The following is an 18,914-nucleotide window of genomic DNA, read 5'->3' as shown; positions in this document are numbered from 1 at the left end:
GCAGGTCTGCAAGCTGATCCTTGATGTTGATGTAGCGCGCCTTGATGCTCCCTTCTGCCAAGCAGTCTCGGATGAAGTGGTATCTCAGCCGGATGTGCTTGCTCCGTTCATGGAACACGGGGTTCTTGGCCAATGCCAGAGCGGACTGGCTGTCCACCCTGAGTTCCACCGCTCCAGTGTCTCTCCCGAGGAGATCACCGAGCAGTCGAGCCAGCCAGAGCGCCTGAGTCGAAGCAGTGGACGCCGCTATGTACTCGGCCTCGCAGCTGGACATGGCCACCACCTGCTGCTTGACCGACTGCCAGCTAATGAGGCACTTGCCGAGGAAGAAGAGGATCCCGCTTGTGCTCTTGCTAGTGTCGATGTCGCCGGCGTGGTCGCTGTCGCTGTACCCGACAAGGTGTGCCTCCCCAGGGCACCTCGGGTAGTAGAGACCGTGGTCGAGAGTCCCCGCAACATAGCGGATGATCCTCTTCACAGCCTGCTCATGCTCCGTCGTCGGTCGCTGCAAGAACCGACTAACGTAGCCGACGGAGTATGCCAAGTCAGGTCGTGTGTGGACGAGGTAGCGAAGGCTCCCCACAAGACGCCGGTACTGAGTAGCATCCACCTCCTCCGTCGTGCTGTCGCGACTCAGCTTCAGCCTCTCCTCCATCGGAGTGAGAGCTGGGTTGCAGTCGGTGAGCCCAGCCAGCTCAACAATGCGCCTGGCATAGGCGGTCTGGCGAAGTGTGATCCCGGAGTCTCCCTGGTGCACCTCAATCCCCAGGTAGAAGGAGAGATGCCCTAGGTCACTCATTTGGAAGGTGGCCTTCATCTCTTCCTTGAACGCTGCCACCTCTGCATCCTTGGCGCCGGTGATCACCAAGTCGTCGACGTAGACACCCACCAGCAGGGCATTTTCTCCATTGCCCCGCCGATAGATGGCCGCCTCGTGCGGGCTTGGCATGAAGCCCATCCTCTTGAGCGTGGAATCCAGCTTGGCATTCCACGCCCTTGGTGCCTGTCGCAAGCCGTAGAGAGCCTTGCGCAGGCGCAACACCTTGCCCTCCTTGCCAGGGATCGCAAAACCTGGCGGCTGGTGTACGTAGACCTCCTCCTTTAAGTCGCCGTTAAGAAACGCCGACTTGACATCCATGTGATGAACATGCCAGCCCTCCAGGGCTGCCAGCGCGAGGAGGAGTCGCACGGATTCCATCCGTGCTACAGGGGCGAAGGCATCGTCGAAGTCGATCCCCTCCTGCTGCAAGAAACCGCGTGCCACCAAGCGAGCCTTATGCTTGACGATGGCACCGGCTTCATCCCTCTTTAGTTTGAACACCCACTTAAGGGTGATCGCGCGATGACCATGAGGGAGATCAGCGAGCTCCCAAGTGCGGTTCGTCTCAACCGCGTCCATCTCCGACTGCATCGCAACACGCCAAGCCGCATGTTTCTCGGCCTCCGCGAAAGACCGAGGCTCACCATCGTCGCATGCAAGATGCAACTCTCCCGCCAGAATGCGAGATGCAGGGCCTGGCACCGACGGGTCGAGGAGAAGGCCCTCCACCCTTCGATACCGCAACGGCTCGCCGTCGTAGCACGCGTCGACGTGCTCCTCGTCGCGGGACAGAGGGGTCACGAGCTCCACTGGGTCGTGCTCGACACGAGCTGGTGTCGGAGAAGACGTTCCCGGAGAGGGTACCGTCGGTGCTGGAGTACGTGGTGGCGAAGAGCTCGTTGTAGCCGGAGTCATGGCTGGAGTGCGCGGTGGTGAAGAGCTCGTTGTAGCAGGAGCTGGAGAGTGTGGCGCTAGAGTCGGTGGAGACTTGGGGGCTGGGGTAGACGTGCTCGGAGAAGAGGTGCCTACTCCCCCAGCTCCCTCAAAGTGGACGTACTCGATGGTGAAGTCGTACGTCGGAGTCGTGTCGTCGTCCACCGCCTTGTCCCACGCCCATCCTCGCCCTTCGTCGAACACTACGTCGCGCGCCGTGCGCACACGCTGTGTTCTTGGGTCAAGGATGCGGTAGGCCTTCGAGCCTTCCGCGTAGCCAATGAACACCCCTGGGGTGCTCCTATCGTCGAGCTTGCTGATGTGGCCAAGCTCCTTGGTGAACGCGAGGCAGCCGAAGACCCGTAGGTGAGAGACCGCCGGCTTGCGCCCATGCCAAGCCTCGTACGGTGTCATCCCGTTGAGAGCCTTGGTGGGCGAGCGGTTGAGGATGTAAACCGCTGTCACCACCGCCTCTCCCCAGAAGACAGCTGGCATTCCTCTCTGCTTGAGGAGAGCCCGAGCCATCCCCACAACCGTCTGGTTGCGCCGCTCGACGACGCCGTTCTGTTGCGGGCTGTACGGCGCGGAGTAGTGGCGCTGAACGCCCTCATCCGCGCAGTACGACGCGAACTCAGCCGCCGTGAATTCGCCGCCGTTGTCGGTGCGCAGCACGCGCAGCTTGCGGCCGCACTCCGCCTCCGCAGCGACCTGCACACGCCTGATGGCGTTCGCAGCCTCTCCCTTGCTGCCAAGGATCATCACCCACATGTAGCGGGAGAGATCGTCGACGAGCAGCAAGAAGTAGCGTCGTCCTCCTGGTGTGGCTGGTGTCACCGGGCCACACAAGTCCCCATGCACGAGCTCGAGCCTCTCCTTGGCTCGGAAGCTCGACTGCTGGGGAAAGGGGAGTCGTCTCTGCTTTGTCAACACGCAGACATCGCAGAATTGCTCCACATGGTCAAGGCACGGCAGGCCTCGTACCATCTCCTTGGCGCTGAGCCGCTTCAGGGCTTCGAAGTTAAGGTGCCCGAAGCGCTCGTGCCACTGCCATGCCCCGTCGTCTCGACGAGCAGCAAGGCAGCAAGGTTGTGCCACCTTCACATTGAGGATGTAAAGCCGATTTGCACTCCTGCGTACCTTGGCAAGAAGGCGACGAGAGGGATCCCAGATCCTCATGACTCCGTGCTCGACCTCCACGCGCGAACCGTTCTCATCCAGCTGTCCCAAGCTGATGATAGAGTTCCTCAACGCGGGGATGTAGTAGACTCCGGTGAGCAGCCTGTGCTCACCAGACGCGGCGGTGAAGACGACTGAGCCGGCGCCCTTGATCTCTACGCCGGAGGCGTCCCCAAACTTGACGGAGCCTCGGACGCTAGAGTCAAGCTCGGTGAAGAACTCCCGTCGGCCGGTCATGTGATGAGTGGCACCGGTGTCGAGGCACCATCCTTCGATCATGTCCTTGTTGGAGCCGTCGCCGAGGAAAGCGCGTGCTTTCGACTCATCAAGGTGGAGGAGTGCCGCTGCGGCCGGTGCCGCTGGAGATGGCTCGATGCTTGCATGTGCCAGGAGCAGGGCCTCCTCCTCCGCCTCCGCCTGTGCGACGTTGGCCTGGCCACGTCGTGGCTGCCGACAATCCCTGGCCCAGTGGCCAAGCTTGCCGCAGTTGTGGCAGCCGTCGTCTCGTGCCGGCTTCTTGTTGCCGACGGCGCCGCCTTGGGCACCTCCACGTGCACCACCCTCAGCATGTCCTCGCGCCCCGGCCTGGGCGCCTCCACGCGCCTTGCGCGGCTTGCCGCGTTTGCGGCCTCGTGTCGAGGAGGACTCCCCCTTCTTCTTGTCACCCTGGCAGGCCTCCCACTGCTCCCGAGTGAGATGTAGCTTCCCGCCGATAGTGATAGGCCCAGAGAGAGCCTGTGGTTCGTCGCCGTCGACCACCTTGAGGCGACCAATCGCCTCTTCGATCGTCATCGTGGAGAGGTCTAGCAGAGACTCGATCGAGCGAGCAATCTGCTTGTACTTCTCGGGGATGCAACGGAAGAGCTTCTCAACAGCTCTCTCCTCATCGTAGGTGTCGTCGCCGAACTGCACCATCTTCTGCAACAGAGTGTTGAGGCGGAGAGCAAAGTCATCAACATCCTCACCTGGCTTGAAGGCCAGGTTCTCCCACTCCTTGCGAAGTGCCTGCAGTGTGGTCTTGCGGGCACGATCGCTGCCGATGCGGGTCGCAGCGATGGCGTCCCAGGCCTCCTTGGCAGTCCGCTTCTGGGAAAGCGAAAACTGCATCTCGGGCGGGACTGCAGCAATGAGGGCATCCAGCGCCCGCCGATCCTCGTGGTAGTCGACGTCGTCGTAACGAACTGCTTCCCACATGTGGCGAACCTGGAGCCGTACCCTCATCACCGCGACCCACTCGACGTAGTTGGTCTTGGTGAGGGTAGGCCACCCACCGCCGGGACCGATGTCCCTGACAATGGCCTGGGCCATGCGGCGACCATGGTACCGATCCGGGGAGGGAGAACCGCGCCGCCTATAGAGGCCGCGATCTCCGTCGACTCGGTCGCCGCCGCCGGGAGCACCGCCGGCGCGTCTACGCCCGTCTGGGCTGCCGCCGCGTGCGCCCCCGCCAGGAGCGCCGTCAGCGCGTCGGCGCCTATCCGGGCTGCCGCCACGCGCGCCCCCATGGGGATGCGCGGCTGCCCACTGTGCCGCCTGCTCTCGCGCTGCTTCCCTCGCCAGCCTGAGCTCTTCGTCGGTGTTGTCGTCGACAGAAGCAGAGCTGCCAGCTCTACTGCCGCGCAGAACCTCGAGCTCTGTTGCCGCCGCACGTGCAGCATCCGCCGCCTCCGCTGCTTCTACTTCCGCTCTCGCTGCTGCCAGTTCCGCCGCCGCCAACCGTGCTGCCCTTGCCGCTGTCGCTGCAGCCGCTGCTGCTGCTCGCTCTCGTTCTTGTGCCGCGGCGACCTCGGCTTCCTGCTGGCGCCGCGCACTCGAAGTGACCGAGCGTAGGGACATGGTGGGCTAGTGAGGGGTCGCTGCGTGTGGAAGAGGCTGTCTCAGACGAAAGGTTGCTCGTCTGAGCAGGAGAGGAAGGAACAGTTGGAGCTCTTGCTGCCGACTGAGTGTGGGGAGAGGCGCGGGAAGGAGATGAGCAAGAGATGTTTAGGCTACAGGATAGTTTGCCTCTGATACCAATTGTAAGTAGAGGGACTCTAACTCTCATCAAGAGGATGACACTATGAGTTGGGGCAATTTTCTGTTTATTTCTTCAAACACTACACAATGCCATACCCTTAGAGGGGTTGGGGACACATATTTATAGCCCTAGGGGCTGCACTACCACACCTTCTCACACACACTACACAACAGGATTGTCCTCTAGATGCTAAAGAGACTACAGAGGACAGTCAAAAAGCGACTGCTGTCCTCTAGATGCTAAAGCGACTACAGAGGACAGTCAAAAAGCGACTGTTGTCCTCTAGATGCTAAAGAGACTACAAAGGACAGTCAAAAAGCGACTGCTGTCCTCTAGATGCTAAAGGACTACAGAGGACAGTCAAAAGCAGGCTGTCCTCTAGATGCTCAAGACTTATTCCATCAGCGGCTGCGGGCGGCCGCGTCTTCTTTGCCCCCGCGCCCGCTGCCTTGGCTGCGTGCCTCGCCACGCCCATGGGCGCCAGCGCACCCTTCCCTGCCGCTGTCGGAGCCCTCCCCTTTCCTTCCAGCCGCCAGGCTTCTCTTCCTGCCTCCACCAGCATGCCAACGCCCATTCCCTGGGCATAGACGTGCCCTGCTGGTGCTCCCTTCCGCCTTCCTGCGCGCTGCCGCCCCTGCGTGCAGTGTGTGTGAGTGTGTGTGGGTCGGCACCACTGTTGGGCTGCCGGCCCATTAGGGTTAGGGTTTCCTGTGTCTCTATATATTGTAACCCCATCTATTATCAATACAACACAGTTCATCTTCCCTCATGGTATCAGATTAGGGTTTCTTTCCTGACTCCCACCCAGCAGCCGCTGCAGCAGAGCCCCTCGCGCCGCCGGGCCTCGGCCAAGTCTCCTTCCACCTTCGACACCAGCCAGCCGCCGCCGCCTCCCCCGGGAGGCTCATCCTTCCTCCCGGGGGCGGCCACACCCCAGCCGCCGCCCACTCCTCTGCCCTGGCCGGCCCGAGCCTCTTCTCCCTGCCACCACCGCCCCTGCGCCACCGGCGAGGACGACGCGGCGTGGGAGCGCGCCATCTCCGCCGCCATCAAGTCCACCTCGGCGCCCAAGACCCTCACCCTCGATGGCGTCGTCAAGTCCTCCACGGGCGGCCTCCCCTCCGCCGCGCTCCTCGAGCGCTTCGCTGCCTCCCTCGAGGAGCTCTCCGTCGCGGGGCGCGCCTCTTCTCGCTCGCGGGCCTTCCCCGCCTCCCGGCGCTTCGGCGCCTCTCCCTCTCCACCGTCGGTCGCCGGAGCCGCCCACACCCTCCCTGGCTCGGCGCCCCCTGCTGCGCGGCCCCTGCCGGCGACCCTCCCTGGCGCGGCGCCCCCAAGTCGTCGACACTCGCTCCCGCCGCCGTCGGTCTGCTGCCCCTCCCTGCGCCGCCCACCGTCGACTTCGCCCTGTCACGGAGATCTAGGAGAAGGAGCGACGGCTCCGTCAAGGCGCTGGCGGCTGCGGGCGGCCGCGTCTTCTCTGCCCCCGCGCCCGCTGCCTTGGCTGCGTGCCTCGCCACGCCCATGGGCGCCAGCGCACCCTTCCCTGCCGCTGTCGGAGCCCTCCCCTTTCCTTCCAGCCGCCAGGCTTCTCTTCCTGCCTCCACCAGCATGCCAACGCCCATTCCCTGGGCATAGACGTGCCCTGCTGGTGCTCCCTTCCGCCTTCCTGCGCGCTGCCGCCCCTGCGTGCAGCGCCCTCCCCGGCGTTCGCGCCCCTCCTCGGTGTACGCGCCCCCATCCAGCGCCCTTCCCGACGTTCGCGCCCCACACGCCGCGCCCCGCGGCCTTCCTGCGCGCCCTGCGCACCGCCGCTCCCATGCGCAGCGCCCCCCGGCCTTCCTGTGCGGCCTGTGCGCGCCACCGTCCTCACCAGTGCCAGCCACCTCTTCCCCGGCATGGATACCCTGCGCTCCTCTCCCCTGTGTCGGCATCTTTGCCCGTGCATCCCCTTGTCATCGCGCTAGCCACCTCCTAATTGCTCGCGTTGTCGCCCCAGCAGCGCCTCCCACTTCGAGCTTCTCCCGTCGCCGGTGCCGCCAACACCCCTTGCCAGGTCCGGCGCAGGCCCCTGCCCGGCTGGACCCGCCCCGCTGCCCACCCCTTCATCGCCTTCGTTGGATCCGTCGCTGCCGCGGCCTTCCCGGCCGGATCCACGTTGCTGCGACCTTTCCGGCTCGATCCGCCGTCCCTTTGGCTGGATCGCGTCTTCCCGGCTGGATCCGTCGCTGCCGTGGCCTTCCCGGCCGGATCTGCCGTTTCCCCCCTTCTATTCTGCCGCGGGCGCGGACACCATGACCAGCGCAGCCGCGTGCGCTGTTGTCGGCCTCCCTGGCGGGGCTCCTTGACGTCTGGTCGATCGAAGAAGCAGGAAGGTCGGCCTGCCTGTGCCCTTTTGCTGTGTCGCCCTGCCGATCGTTGACGCTCGAACGTCGACCCCTCCCGAAGATCAGGCTTTTGCTGCGCGTCTTCCGACCGCGACCACCTCGACTTCGGCTACCTCGGCATCTAGGGGCTATCGTCTTCTTGGAGCACACACCGGTCTCTACTCCAGCCGCAACATTCGCACCATCATGACGTTGCGACTGCGGGGGGATTTCAACCCGTCGGCTTCTACCTTCGGCCTCTACTCCAGTCTCATCGTGTGTGGTGCCCCCGTTGCGACTGCGGGGGGATGTTAGACTATGTGTGTGTGAGTGTGTGTGGGTCGGCACCACTGTTGGGCTGCCGGCCCATTAGGGTTAGGGTTTCCTGTGTCTCTATATATTGTAACCCCATCTATTATCAATACAACAGTTCATCTTCCTTCATTCTTTTTGTCAAGTACAAGAGGTTGAAATACGACATAAATTGAGGATCAGAAATATAGTTGTGCTTAGTGATTATTGGTAAGACAATGGATCACATTGACAAAAGAGTGAGACATGCCACATAGCAGCTAGAAGAATCGACAATTGCAACCAAGGATGCACTCCCCCCTTATTCAGGTGGGAAAATGTCGATACCCTGAAAACAGGGTACCCGCTCCTACTATGTCAAGATGTGTCCTCGGGGGCCACCGTTAAGGATTTCACAGGTAGTCGGCCCAGCACGGGGTTAAGACCCACCATATGGAGTCATGACGAGCCCATGCTTGCCTCCTGGGCTGGGTGACCGTCTCCATCAAGCCCCATAAAGAGAGGAATCAGCAACCTCAGTTATAGGTTAGGGACCCTGCAAATAGGACCTGGACCTCCTTGTGTCCCAACGGATCCCCAGCCAAAGGGATCCCCTCAGGTATGGCTCCATGTTTCAGAACGGCTTCGGGTATGAAAGATACAATCTGGACCTCAGGCGAGGTGAGGTCCGGAGTCACCACGTGTCCAGGCAAGGGTGGCGGTAGCCCGGATCCCCTCAGGTACGGCTTGAGCCCGTGGTCAGGAAATACTTGGTAAACAGTGTCACTACTTATCCCCAGGCCTGCCCCTCACCCAGGCAGGGGTCCGGTGCTAACACGTGGCCAGACGCCCTTAGTGTAAGCCACCGGACGATGCACGATGAAAGCCTCTGATATAGGTCCCGTTAGCATTGAGTACAGATGGGACACATACTTGCCCGCATCAGTAGCAGGTAGCGTGTCCCTAGCATTAAATGCACGCGGCGCCTCAGGCCTGTAACGTGCGGATTTTACTGTCGCACGTTACCGAGGCAAGGGCATTGACCCAATGCGCCGTTTGGGCACCCTTCATTATGACTTCCACTGTGCCTCATGCGTTACCGAGGCATGAAGGGACGGACAAAGAAGACTGGACGACACCACCCGTTACACCCTACACACGGCAGTGTATCAGACTATGTCGTAACCTACATCAAGGTCTGTGTTCCGATTAGACGGGATAAGGTGGCAGGATAAGGACGCCAGAAGATCGTGCAGTACCCAAGAAGGGATACGAGCTCAAGAAGACCTAGCGTTATCAACGATATCCAGTTGTTTACTGCTCCATATTGTAAACTCTTCTAGGCCTACCTGTCAAAGCCTAAACTCCCTTGTAACGTGCCTCCCTTGGACTACAAAAGGGAGAGCACTTGCTCTGTAGTAGGGGAGGGCAATTCACACACAGACCTTCGACTCCCCAGTTCTTAAACAATACAACTCACAATGGATGTGTTATGGTGGGTAAAACATATGAAAGGCGGCCCAAGCAGCCCATAGGCCAGGCCACGCCAGGAGATCAAGATTAGAGGGATAATGATAAGTTTGTTTAGATTAGATATCAAAAGGAGAAATAGTAGGAGTTTGTTAGAGAATAAATAGGGGTGGCAACAGTTTATGTGCGCCTATACTGGACTATATAAAGTCCTTAGTTTGTACCTAGGAGGATTAGCAAAGATCAATCTAAGAAGAGTATTGCTCCTTGCCACATTCTGTTTCAGCCGTGCGCCAGCACGGCTCCCTCTCGCCCTCAATCGTCAAGGCCTCGCCCTACTACCCACTCATACAACCTCAGAAGTCGAGATCATTACAATCTGGTATCAGATATGTCAGGTCACGATGAGGAAGATAGCACGACAGCCACTGCCCTCCAGCCGTCCCTGGCGTCCATCGCCGCGACACTAGGTGAAGTCCAACGCCAGCTCTGCGACTTTGCCCAGCAGATGTCTTCCATCTCCTCCCGTGTTGCGGCCGTCGAGGCATGTCCATCTGCATCCACGCCAGCCACCCCGCAGCAGGACATTCCCTATGGCCTGCCGGGATACGGCGGCATCCCCAAGGTACCGGTGAACATCAACCTTTGCCAGTCACGACACATCCTACCCCCACAGCCCCCTTCCAATCCATCGTCTACCCCTTCCTCATTCCCCATCACCACTACCATCATCCCCCCCACCGGAATATTCAGGAGCACCATTCTCTCAACCAGCGATGAGTGTTCCTCGCTTTCATCGATTGGAGTTTTCATTGTTTGATGGTAAAGAAGACCCCATTGGATGGATCAACAGATGCGAGCAATTCTTTGAAGGACAACGTACGCTGGAAGAAGAGAAGGTGTGGCTTGCCTCATATCACATGACAGGAGTCGCTCGGACTTGGTACTGTCAACTCCAGCGCGACGAGCCACCATTGTCATGGAATTCTTTCAAGCAGTCCTGCCAGCAACGGTTTGGTCCTCCGCTGCGCAGCAACCCTCTCGGTGAATTGGCCTGGCTTCCCTTCCGGACAACCGTAGACGACTACCAGGAAAGGTTTTGGGACCTTCTTGCCCACACGGCGCCCCTCACCCAGGAACAAAAAGTCCAGCTATTCACCGCAGGCCTCCCAGAACGCATCAAAATTGATGTCGAGTTGATGGCACCACGGAACCTTAATCACGCATTAAGCTTGGCGCGCGCATATGAACGACGTTCTCAAGTGCTTGATGGCAACGTCATAGCAGCACCCACCAAGCCAGTGAGACCGCCCCAACGACCATCAGTTCCAATCCCAGCAACACAGCCAACAGTGCCAGCCACAGGCAATGCAGCGCAGCAGCCACCATTCAAGAAGCTCACATCTGGAGAGATGGCAGAACGCCGAAAGCTAGGGCTTTGTTACAACTGTGATGAACAATATGTTTGCGGCCATCGGTGCCCCTGGTTATTCTATTTGGAAGTAGCTGACTTCGAAGAGGATACTGTCACAGAGGAAGTTGATGAGGAGCCAAAACCAGTTATCTCTCTACATGCTCTGACAGGCATCAGATCAGAGGACACCATGCAGATTCAAGTAAAAATGAATGATAAATTGCACACTGCATTACTGGATACAGGCTCCACACACAATTTTGTCAACCTCAACACAGCCTTGTCATTGCAATTGGAAGTCCGCTCAAGCCGAGGTCGGGTAGCTGTAGCAAATGGCGACAAGATCGACTGTCATGGCCTTGCCAACAGTCTCAGACTATGTGTGGGTCCAGATATTTTCACCATGAATGCTTATGCTATTCCACTGGATTCCTTTGACATCATCTTAGGGGTTCAGTTCCTGCACACTCTTGGTCCCATCCTTTGGGACTTAGCCAACATGACTCATGAGCATGGCGTTCTGGAAGAATGGTTACCAAGTTTTGTGGAAAGGGTTGAATTCTACTCGCAGCATGATGCACAAGCCACTTTCAGCATGTGTTTCAACATCAAACCCGACACCAATGATGGACTCCCTAGTCCAGCAATTTGATGATGTTTTCTCATCCCCAACGGGTCTCCCTCCAGCACGACCATGTGATCACCGCATCCACCTGATGCCAGGCACAACACCAGTGGCGGTACGTCCTTATAGATACCCTCAGCTGCAGGGCAGTATTCTGCATGCTCGGCTTATAAGGGTTTCTTCTCTGGCTCTGTTGGTTTTGAGCATTACAAAATGGTCTGGAAATCTTGGGCACCTCCTAAGTGTAGGTTCTTCCTTTGGCTGGTGGCCCATAATAGGTGCTGGACTGCAGACAGACTTGAAAAAAGAGGACTAAATCATCCTCGTGAAGGCTAACCATGTGCTAAAGTAGGGGTCAAGGCGGGCACCGAGACCTAACCTGTCGGCCTCAAGCCTATGGCGCTCGAGGTAGGCCGTGTGTCAACCTGGTAGGCTCGGGCGCATGGCATTCAGAGTAGTTGCCGACTCTCTCCCCTAAGCACCGCCTTTGGGCATCGCCGAGGAGCAAAAGGTTGTTGCTTGCCCTTCGTGTTGGAGGAAGGTAGCACCGCCAGCAAGACAGAAGAGAGCGTCAACCACCTCTCCATCCTCGACAGCCAAGCGTCTGTCGCCTGACCGTCGCCTAACCTCGCCCTCGACCAACGCTAAGGCCCGGATCATCGGCGGTGGCACAAGCTTATGACGTTTGGGGTATGCTGTGCAGACCAGCATTCCGGGACCCATGGCGTCCAGGGTAGCCGTCGACGACACCCAAAATGCTCCGCCTACGGCCATCACCGACCTGACGTAGGCTGCTGCTTACCCTTCCAGTCTGAAGGATAGCAGTACCCCAATAAGGCAAAAAGGGTGTCAGGCCAACGACGGCTACAACAACATCAACCTCGCCACGACAAAAGGCAGCCTGTCGGCAGTGGGAGACCCTTACAGGGACATTCACGCGCTCCGAAGGGGTTCAATACCGGCGCCAAGACCCAACTCGCCTGCCACAAGCTCCATGGCGTTCATGGTAGCAGAAGGGACGTTGCTCACCCTTCGAGTCAGATGCACAACGGAGCTCAGGCGGTCTTGGTCAGCCTCGCACCTTCCATCTGTAAGGTAGCATGAGAACAAACTATTCCTTTATAATAGGTTACCATCTGTCTGTGATCCGGACCAGTAAAGATCCGCTCAAGTAAACCCGGCCTCTAGCGCCATCCGTGATCAAGACCGGTAAGAGTTTCCCCCTTTGTAAACCTGGCCTCTGGTATGCAGATTTTTGGTGACCAGCTATGAAAGAAGAAAGTGTTCTCATACATCAGTTTCTTTTCCTTTTTACAAAGCCTTACCACCCTAAGGCACCATGCTTTTGTTGTAAGTCATGAGAACTGAATTATGTAGTTTCTCTTGCACTTAGTTTGAAGTCCCGCTTGACGATGAATGTGGAATGAACGACTAAGGACTTAAGTCTAAGGGAAAGGTCCACATTCTCCCGGATGGTCCGGAGCTAGGTAGCCGCTTAGCCAGGTCCCGTACCGTAAGCCTACACCTTCCACCGCACGAGAATAGCTGACTTAGTACTTGGGGGTCTGGGCTACAGTCAGATTCAAGGGGCTGGCTTCAAACTAGGTTCAACAAGTTTAAGTTACATGGTTCAGAGGATTGAATGCACAATACAAGCAAAGGCCTTAAGGGAACGTCGCTGGTCCCAGACCACGTCCTGGATGGTCCTTGGCCTTGTGAAGGCCTCGAACCTCCAAAGCTACCAAAGCTCTAGGAAAAGGGGAAAAGGAATCCAATAAACACAGTTGGAGGTGTACACATCAAGAACAGCCTGGTAGGGGTTCGTCCCCGTAAACCCGGACTTACCACAAACGGTTCATAATACGGTGAGGCCGCTCGTATAAACCCGGTCTCTGCGCCCTCTGTGGTCCAGCCCGGTAAGAGTTGATCTTATAAACCCGAACCTCCTCAGGATCTCTATGCAAGGTCTCAAGCATCCGAAAAAAGAGGAAGGGTTTTTGCTCTCAATCCAGCTCGAGGTGCACAAACATTATCATATCCTTGGCAAAGGTATGTTTTCTTTTTTTCCGCCTCCCTCTTGAGATCCTTAGCTTCGCTGTTGTCATGAAATCTGGATTATGTAACCAGCTTTGCTGCTCAGTTTATATCCCCACTTATTACCGAACGAAGGCACAGGTTGACTGGCACCTGGTCTAAAGGAAAAGTCCACATTCTAGCAGGTGGTCCGGAGCTAGGTAGCCGCTTAGCCTGGTCCTGTGTCGTACGCCTACACCTTCCACCGTCCCAGAATAGCTGGCTTAGTACTTTTTGGACTAGGTACCTAACGGGCCTACGCCTCATTCAAAATTAAGGTTGGATCTTATAAACTCTGCCTAGCAACAACCCGGCTACATAATTCAATAGAATGAGTACAACAAAGCTAGGATCTCGAGGGTACACCGCTAAGCACTACTCCTAAACCATTCACGGAATACCATATGCTCCTAAGCACTATTCCTAAGTCGAACTCCGGAGTAGCTCCCTGGACTAAAAGCAATCCCCCACAACTGGGAAAAACTTCAGGGAGCCTTAGCGGCTGGGGCGGAAAAGAAAATAATCCTTGCCTTCCCATAACTGGATAAACACGAGGGCAGTACCACTTTCTTTGTCTTCATGCAGCAATAACAGTGTGCCGGCAAGCAACCCACTCAACGTGAAGGCTACATGCACGAAGCTGCTGCACAAGGTTGACATTTCTGGAACAAGACGGTATGGCCCCACCTGCGGGTTTGCCGCCTCACCCGAGGTGAGCCCAGGGGCCACTGTCGCTACCCTGAAAACGGGGTACCCACTCCTGCTATGTCAAGGTGAGTCATTGGGGGCCACTGTTAAGGATTTCACGGGCAGTCGGCCCAGCACGGGGCTAAGGCCCACCGTATGGAGTCATGACCAGGCCAGGCTTGCCTCCAGGGCTGGGTCGTCGTCTGCATCAAGCCCCATAAAGGGAGGAATCAACAACCTCAGCTATAGGTTTGGGACCCTGCAAATAGGACACAGATCTCCTTGTGTCCCAACGGATCCCCAACCAAAGGGATCTGGAGGAGACATAGGAGAAGGCGCTCTCTGGTTACAACACCAAGTCTTTAGAACGATTCCGGGTATGAAAGATACCATTCGTACCTCAGGCCAGGTGAGGACTGGAGTCACCACGTGTCCAGGCAAGGGCAACAGTAGCCCGAATCACCTCAGGTACGACTCGAGCCCATGGTTAGGAAAGACATGGGAAGCAGTGTCACCACTTATCCCCAGGTCTGCCCCTCACCTAGGCAAGGGTCCGGTGTTAACACGTGGCCAGACGCCCCTAGTGTAAGCCATCGGGCGATGTCTGGCGAAAGCCTCTGACATAGGGCCCGCCAGCATTGAGTACAGATGAGACGTATACTTGCCTGCATCAATAGCAGGTAGCGTGTTGTTGGAACTCGCTAACTCGCGGTCAGCCAAGCTCGAACAGTGGAAGAATAGGAAACAATTTGATGTCGTTTAACACAAATTATTAGGGCAATATTGTTTTTCTCCGTCCCCCACAATGGTGCAGTACGAGGGTATTTATAGGTAACCGAGGGTCGGCACTGCCCCGTCAAATACAAATGTACCCTCGGTTACCTACGATATCCCCGGAATATTCCCCCTTGGGGGGTTACAGTGGGTCATTACAGCGTAATTAATTACAAACACGGGCTGATCCGCTAACAGTCCTACTTGCGTAGCGGCCTGCGAGCTAGATCTCACAGCGTGGGCCGACTACACATGGGCCCCCCTATTACAATTGGCGGTAGATCACAGCGCATGGTCTTCGCAGTCCATATCCTCCGCCGACGGAATTCTCGATGGTCTTCGCTCTGGCCCGTCCTGGTGAAAGGGGTGCCCGAGTCTTCGGACTCTTCGTGTTCTTCGAAGCGTGGTCGCTCTTCAGGCCTTCGCACCCTCCAGTCCTTGACCCTTCGTTATTGTGGTTTCCCGAGCGAGGGGGCGTTGAGCCTTCGCCCCAACACGTGTCCCTGGCATTTAATGCACGCTACATCTCAGGCCTGTAACGTGTGGATTTTACTGTTACCCGCATGTTACCGAGGCAAGGGCATTGACCTAATGCGTCGTTTAGGCGTCCTTCATTATGACTTCCATTGTGCCTCGTGTGTTACCGAGGCATGAAGGGACGGACGGAGAAGACTGGACGACACCATTCATCACACCCTACGCACAACAACGTATCAGACTACGTCGCAACCTACATCAAGGCCTATGTTCCGATTAGACATGACAAGGTGGCAAGATAAGGACGCCAGAAGCTGGAGTAGTACCCAAGAAGGGATACGAGCTCAAGAAGATCTAGCGTTGTCAGCGCTATCCAGTTGTTTACCGCTCCATATTGTAAACTCTCCTAGGTCCACCTGTCAAGGCCTGAACTCCCTTGTAATGTGTCTGCCTTAGACTATAAAAGGGAGAGTACTTGTTCCGTAGCAGGGGAGGCCAATTCACACTCAGACCTTCGACTCCCCAGTTCTCAAGCAATACAACTCACAGTGGATGTAGGGTAATACGCTCCGACGACCTGAACCACTCTAAACCCTTGTGTTCATCTAGAAGGCCAGGCAATCACCTAAGCCTACTCCTCATCTGAGGATCAGGGCAGGTGCAATCCACCACTCGGCCGAAGGATTCTCCCCTCCGACAGAAACTATACCCCCCGCCTCCCCAACTCGTCAAAAGAAAGATGCTCTCCCTAGCCTTTAATCCTAAAAAAGTCCTACTGTAGCCATTTGAGTATGTACAAAGGCAATGAGAGATAAAGTGTGAATTGTTTTTGGAATACTCCAATAGAGTCTGCAAATGACCATTAGCTGCCAGTAAGAACCATCATCTGGAGAACTTTTGGATGCAAGTTCCTCTTGCGAAATTACATGTCAATGCACAATTGACATAAAAATCATTGTCCTTTGGGGGGAAAAGGAAATTCTATATTTTTTTAAGTTACGGCCTTGTTTCCATATGGCAGAGAGTAAATCATGTGTTTGGTTTCACCTTGTTGAGGTTCTCCATGAACAGGGGAGGGGGCAGCGTAGTACGGTTCTTCTTGTTGAGGAATGTCTTCCTGCCTAGGTGGTGACGGAATCAGCGTACTTGGAACTTGTGGGTACTCATCAGGAGTGATATTGACTGTGGTCTCATCATCTGCTATGTCAAATCTGTATACAAGGCACTATTTATATTTGTACTATAAGCAAAATAAGAAAAAGAAACATGCAGCAGCGATGATAAAAGAGTGGTAAATTTAAATAAATATGCAGCTTTTCTTTACCTCTCAAAGTGATTGAATAAATCAGTTTCTGCAAGCCCAGACTCAAAATTATCGACCAGGGTTATATTCACTGCTTTAGCTGAGAAAATATTGTAGAGTTTGAAAATATTCACCCCTATACAAACACAGAGTAATCCGCAAGATGAGAAAGACCAACCTTGATGACGATCATCAGCATGAGAGAAGTCATCATCATCAAGATTGACTTGAACATACTGTTCATCCAGATCTTCCAATCCCTAAGCATGCATGATACATTTCAGTCAGAAGAGTGGATACAATCAGGCCAAAGTCAGAAAAAAGTGAGGTGTTCATGCGATGGTTATTCTAAATAAGCACCATACTGTATGCATATAAAGTTTTTTTTTCTGAAATACACAGGTGACAAGGATTACCATTCGTCGGAACTTGGCACCATCAGGCTCTGAGAAAAACATGGGCTGTTCCACCACCATATTGATCTCTGGCAGTGTTACTGCTTCATACCTGCATGAAGTTCGGCTGTCAGATAAGCATGCCACATCACTTTCTTACTCTTCGAAAAGAAAATCTTTCCTATATCATGTTATGTGGCCGGCGGTAGGGGGGAAGTGGCAAGGGCGCAGGCGCCGGCCCCTGACTTCGCAGGTGGCGTGGACGATCGGCTGGGTGCCGATCTATGTTGGGCAGCAAGGAGGGAGACCGGATTAGCAGGGAAGAAAGACAGTTTGGAGATAACTCATTCCTCCTTTATTTCATAACTTTCAATTACATATATAGGCCAGCTGCCTGGCCGCAGCCTCCTATCTGCTTGACTCTATCTCCTTAAACTTCTCCTAAAAAATCTCAACAGCTTCTAATCTGCTATTACCCCTAGATATTCTCAACTAATATCTCTAGATAAACTCAACTAGGCCTCTTATCCTTAGCCCTGCGCCTGTAAGTGGCGCCCCACATAACATCTCTTCCCCCATCGAGTATCAGCTCGTCCTCGAGCTGAAAATGAGGATATTGCCTCCTGAAGTCGTCCAGGTCTTCCCAAGTTGCTGCTGAGCTAGGCAATGAATCCCACTGAATAAGGATCTAGCAAAGTCCTCTGGCTTGACGAATCTTCAGCCTGTGCTGGTTGCAGCTGTGCAGCACCGTCATGAATCGGCGGGAGTGGTGGTGGAGAATCTGGAGTGCCCAGAAATTTCTTTAGTAACCCAATGTGGAACACGTTGTGAATCCGAGCCGTGGATGGCAGTTCGAGGCGATAAGCCACCTCATTGATCATGGCCGCCACCTTGTATGGCCCAAAGTAGCGCGGCCTCAGCTTGCCGCGCATCACCGCTGAGAGCGTTGCTGGAGAGCGATGACGAACTCGCAACCATACCCAATCACCTGGAGAGAAGCTCACTGCCCTGTGACCACGGTCGTAGGCACGTTTGGCTACGGCCTGTGCCTGCTCCAGTCGGGCGCGTACATCACTCAAGAATTCTTCTCTTTCTGTCATGGACTGGGTAACTGCTGGTACTCGGCACTCTCCCAGGTCATACTCTCGTAATGCTGGTGGATCCCTACCATATATGATGCGGAAGGGAGTCTCCTTGAGGGCAGTGCGGAAGGAGGTGTTATAGACATATTCTGCCCAAGGGAGCCATCGCAGCCATTGTCGGGGACGGTCACCTGTCAAACACCAGAGGTACATGCCAATGGTCTTGTTGATTGTTTCTGTTTGACCATCCGACTGGGGGTGGAATGCGGAACTCATGTGTAGCTTGGTGCCCATCAACTTGAAGAGTGTTGTCCAAAATGTGGATGTGAACACTGGATCACGATCTGACACTATGGTTGATGGGAGGCCATGGAGTCTGACTACCTCCGAGAAGAAGATTGATGCTATTGTTTCTGCTGAATAAATTGACAGGATGACAGACTTGCCCCCAACCTTGGGAAGGCCTTCGATGAAGTCCATTGATATATCTGACCAGACTGACGTTGGTATTGGTAGAGGGGCAAGGAGGCCTGCTGGATGAAGATGTTCAGTCTTGTTTCACTAGCAGGTGATGCAGTGCCGAACCAGGTCCTTAATGATAGCCCTTGCCCTTGGAGTGTGAAAATCCCGTCGAAACCGGTGCAGTGTCTTCTCTGTGCCTTCATGCCCCACGTCGTGAGTCGACACGAGTATGTCTTGGAGGATGCTAGACTCGGGAGGGAGATATGCATGACCATTGAACAACACGAGTCCATCGACAAACGCCCAAGGTGTTTTGCGTGTGTCGACCAGGATCTCGTCGCGCAATGCGACAAGGGCCGACTGAGATGCTGCTGCCTGGCGGAGTTGATCAAACACCTGGAATGTTGGTCCTGACAGGGAGAAGATTGCAGCGTCTTCCATGTCGCGGCGCGACAGGGCGTCTGCAACAATGTTGTTGCGCCCTGATCGGTATTCCACCCTGAAATCAAACCCAAGCAGTTTGCTTACCCAGTGGTGTTGGGGGATGTGACA

The 18,914-nt window shown here is 55.9% G+C and overlaps 1 protein-coding gene across 7 annotated transcripts in view; it reads right to left on the bottom strand.

The window, feature by feature from the left end:
* LOC732730 (absence of first division 1) overlaps positions 1-18,914 on the bottom strand; it is a 31,717-nt gene that overhangs the window by 7,614 nt on the left and 5,189 nt on the right. For all 7 annotated transcript variants that reach the window (XR_553999.3, XR_004850022.1, XR_002262641.2 and 4 more), the window contains exons 7-10: positions 16,840-16,930; positions 16,602-16,683; positions 16,445-16,523; positions 16,168-16,331 (exon numbers count right to left, since the gene is read on the bottom strand). Coding sequence is in view for 4 of the 7 variants with exons in the window: in XM_008650105.3 (XP_008648327.1) it covers positions 16,168-16,331; positions 16,445-16,523; positions 16,602-16,683; positions 16,840-16,930 (416 nt within the window). In the remaining 3 variants the exon portion in view is untranslated. The remainder of the gene's footprint in view (positions 1-16,167; positions 16,332-16,444; positions 16,524-16,601; positions 16,684-16,839; positions 16,931-18,914) is intronic.

This window comes from Zea mays, chromosome 6 (assembly GCF_902167145.1).
Source record: "Zea mays cultivar B73 chromosome 6, Zm-B73-REFERENCE-NAM-5.0, whole genome shotgun sequence".
NCBI lineage: Eukaryota > Viridiplantae > Streptophyta > Magnoliopsida > Poales > Poaceae > Zea > Zea mays.
Note: the sequence above shows the minus strand (reverse complement) of the source record. Positions and strands in the feature narration are given on the sequence as shown.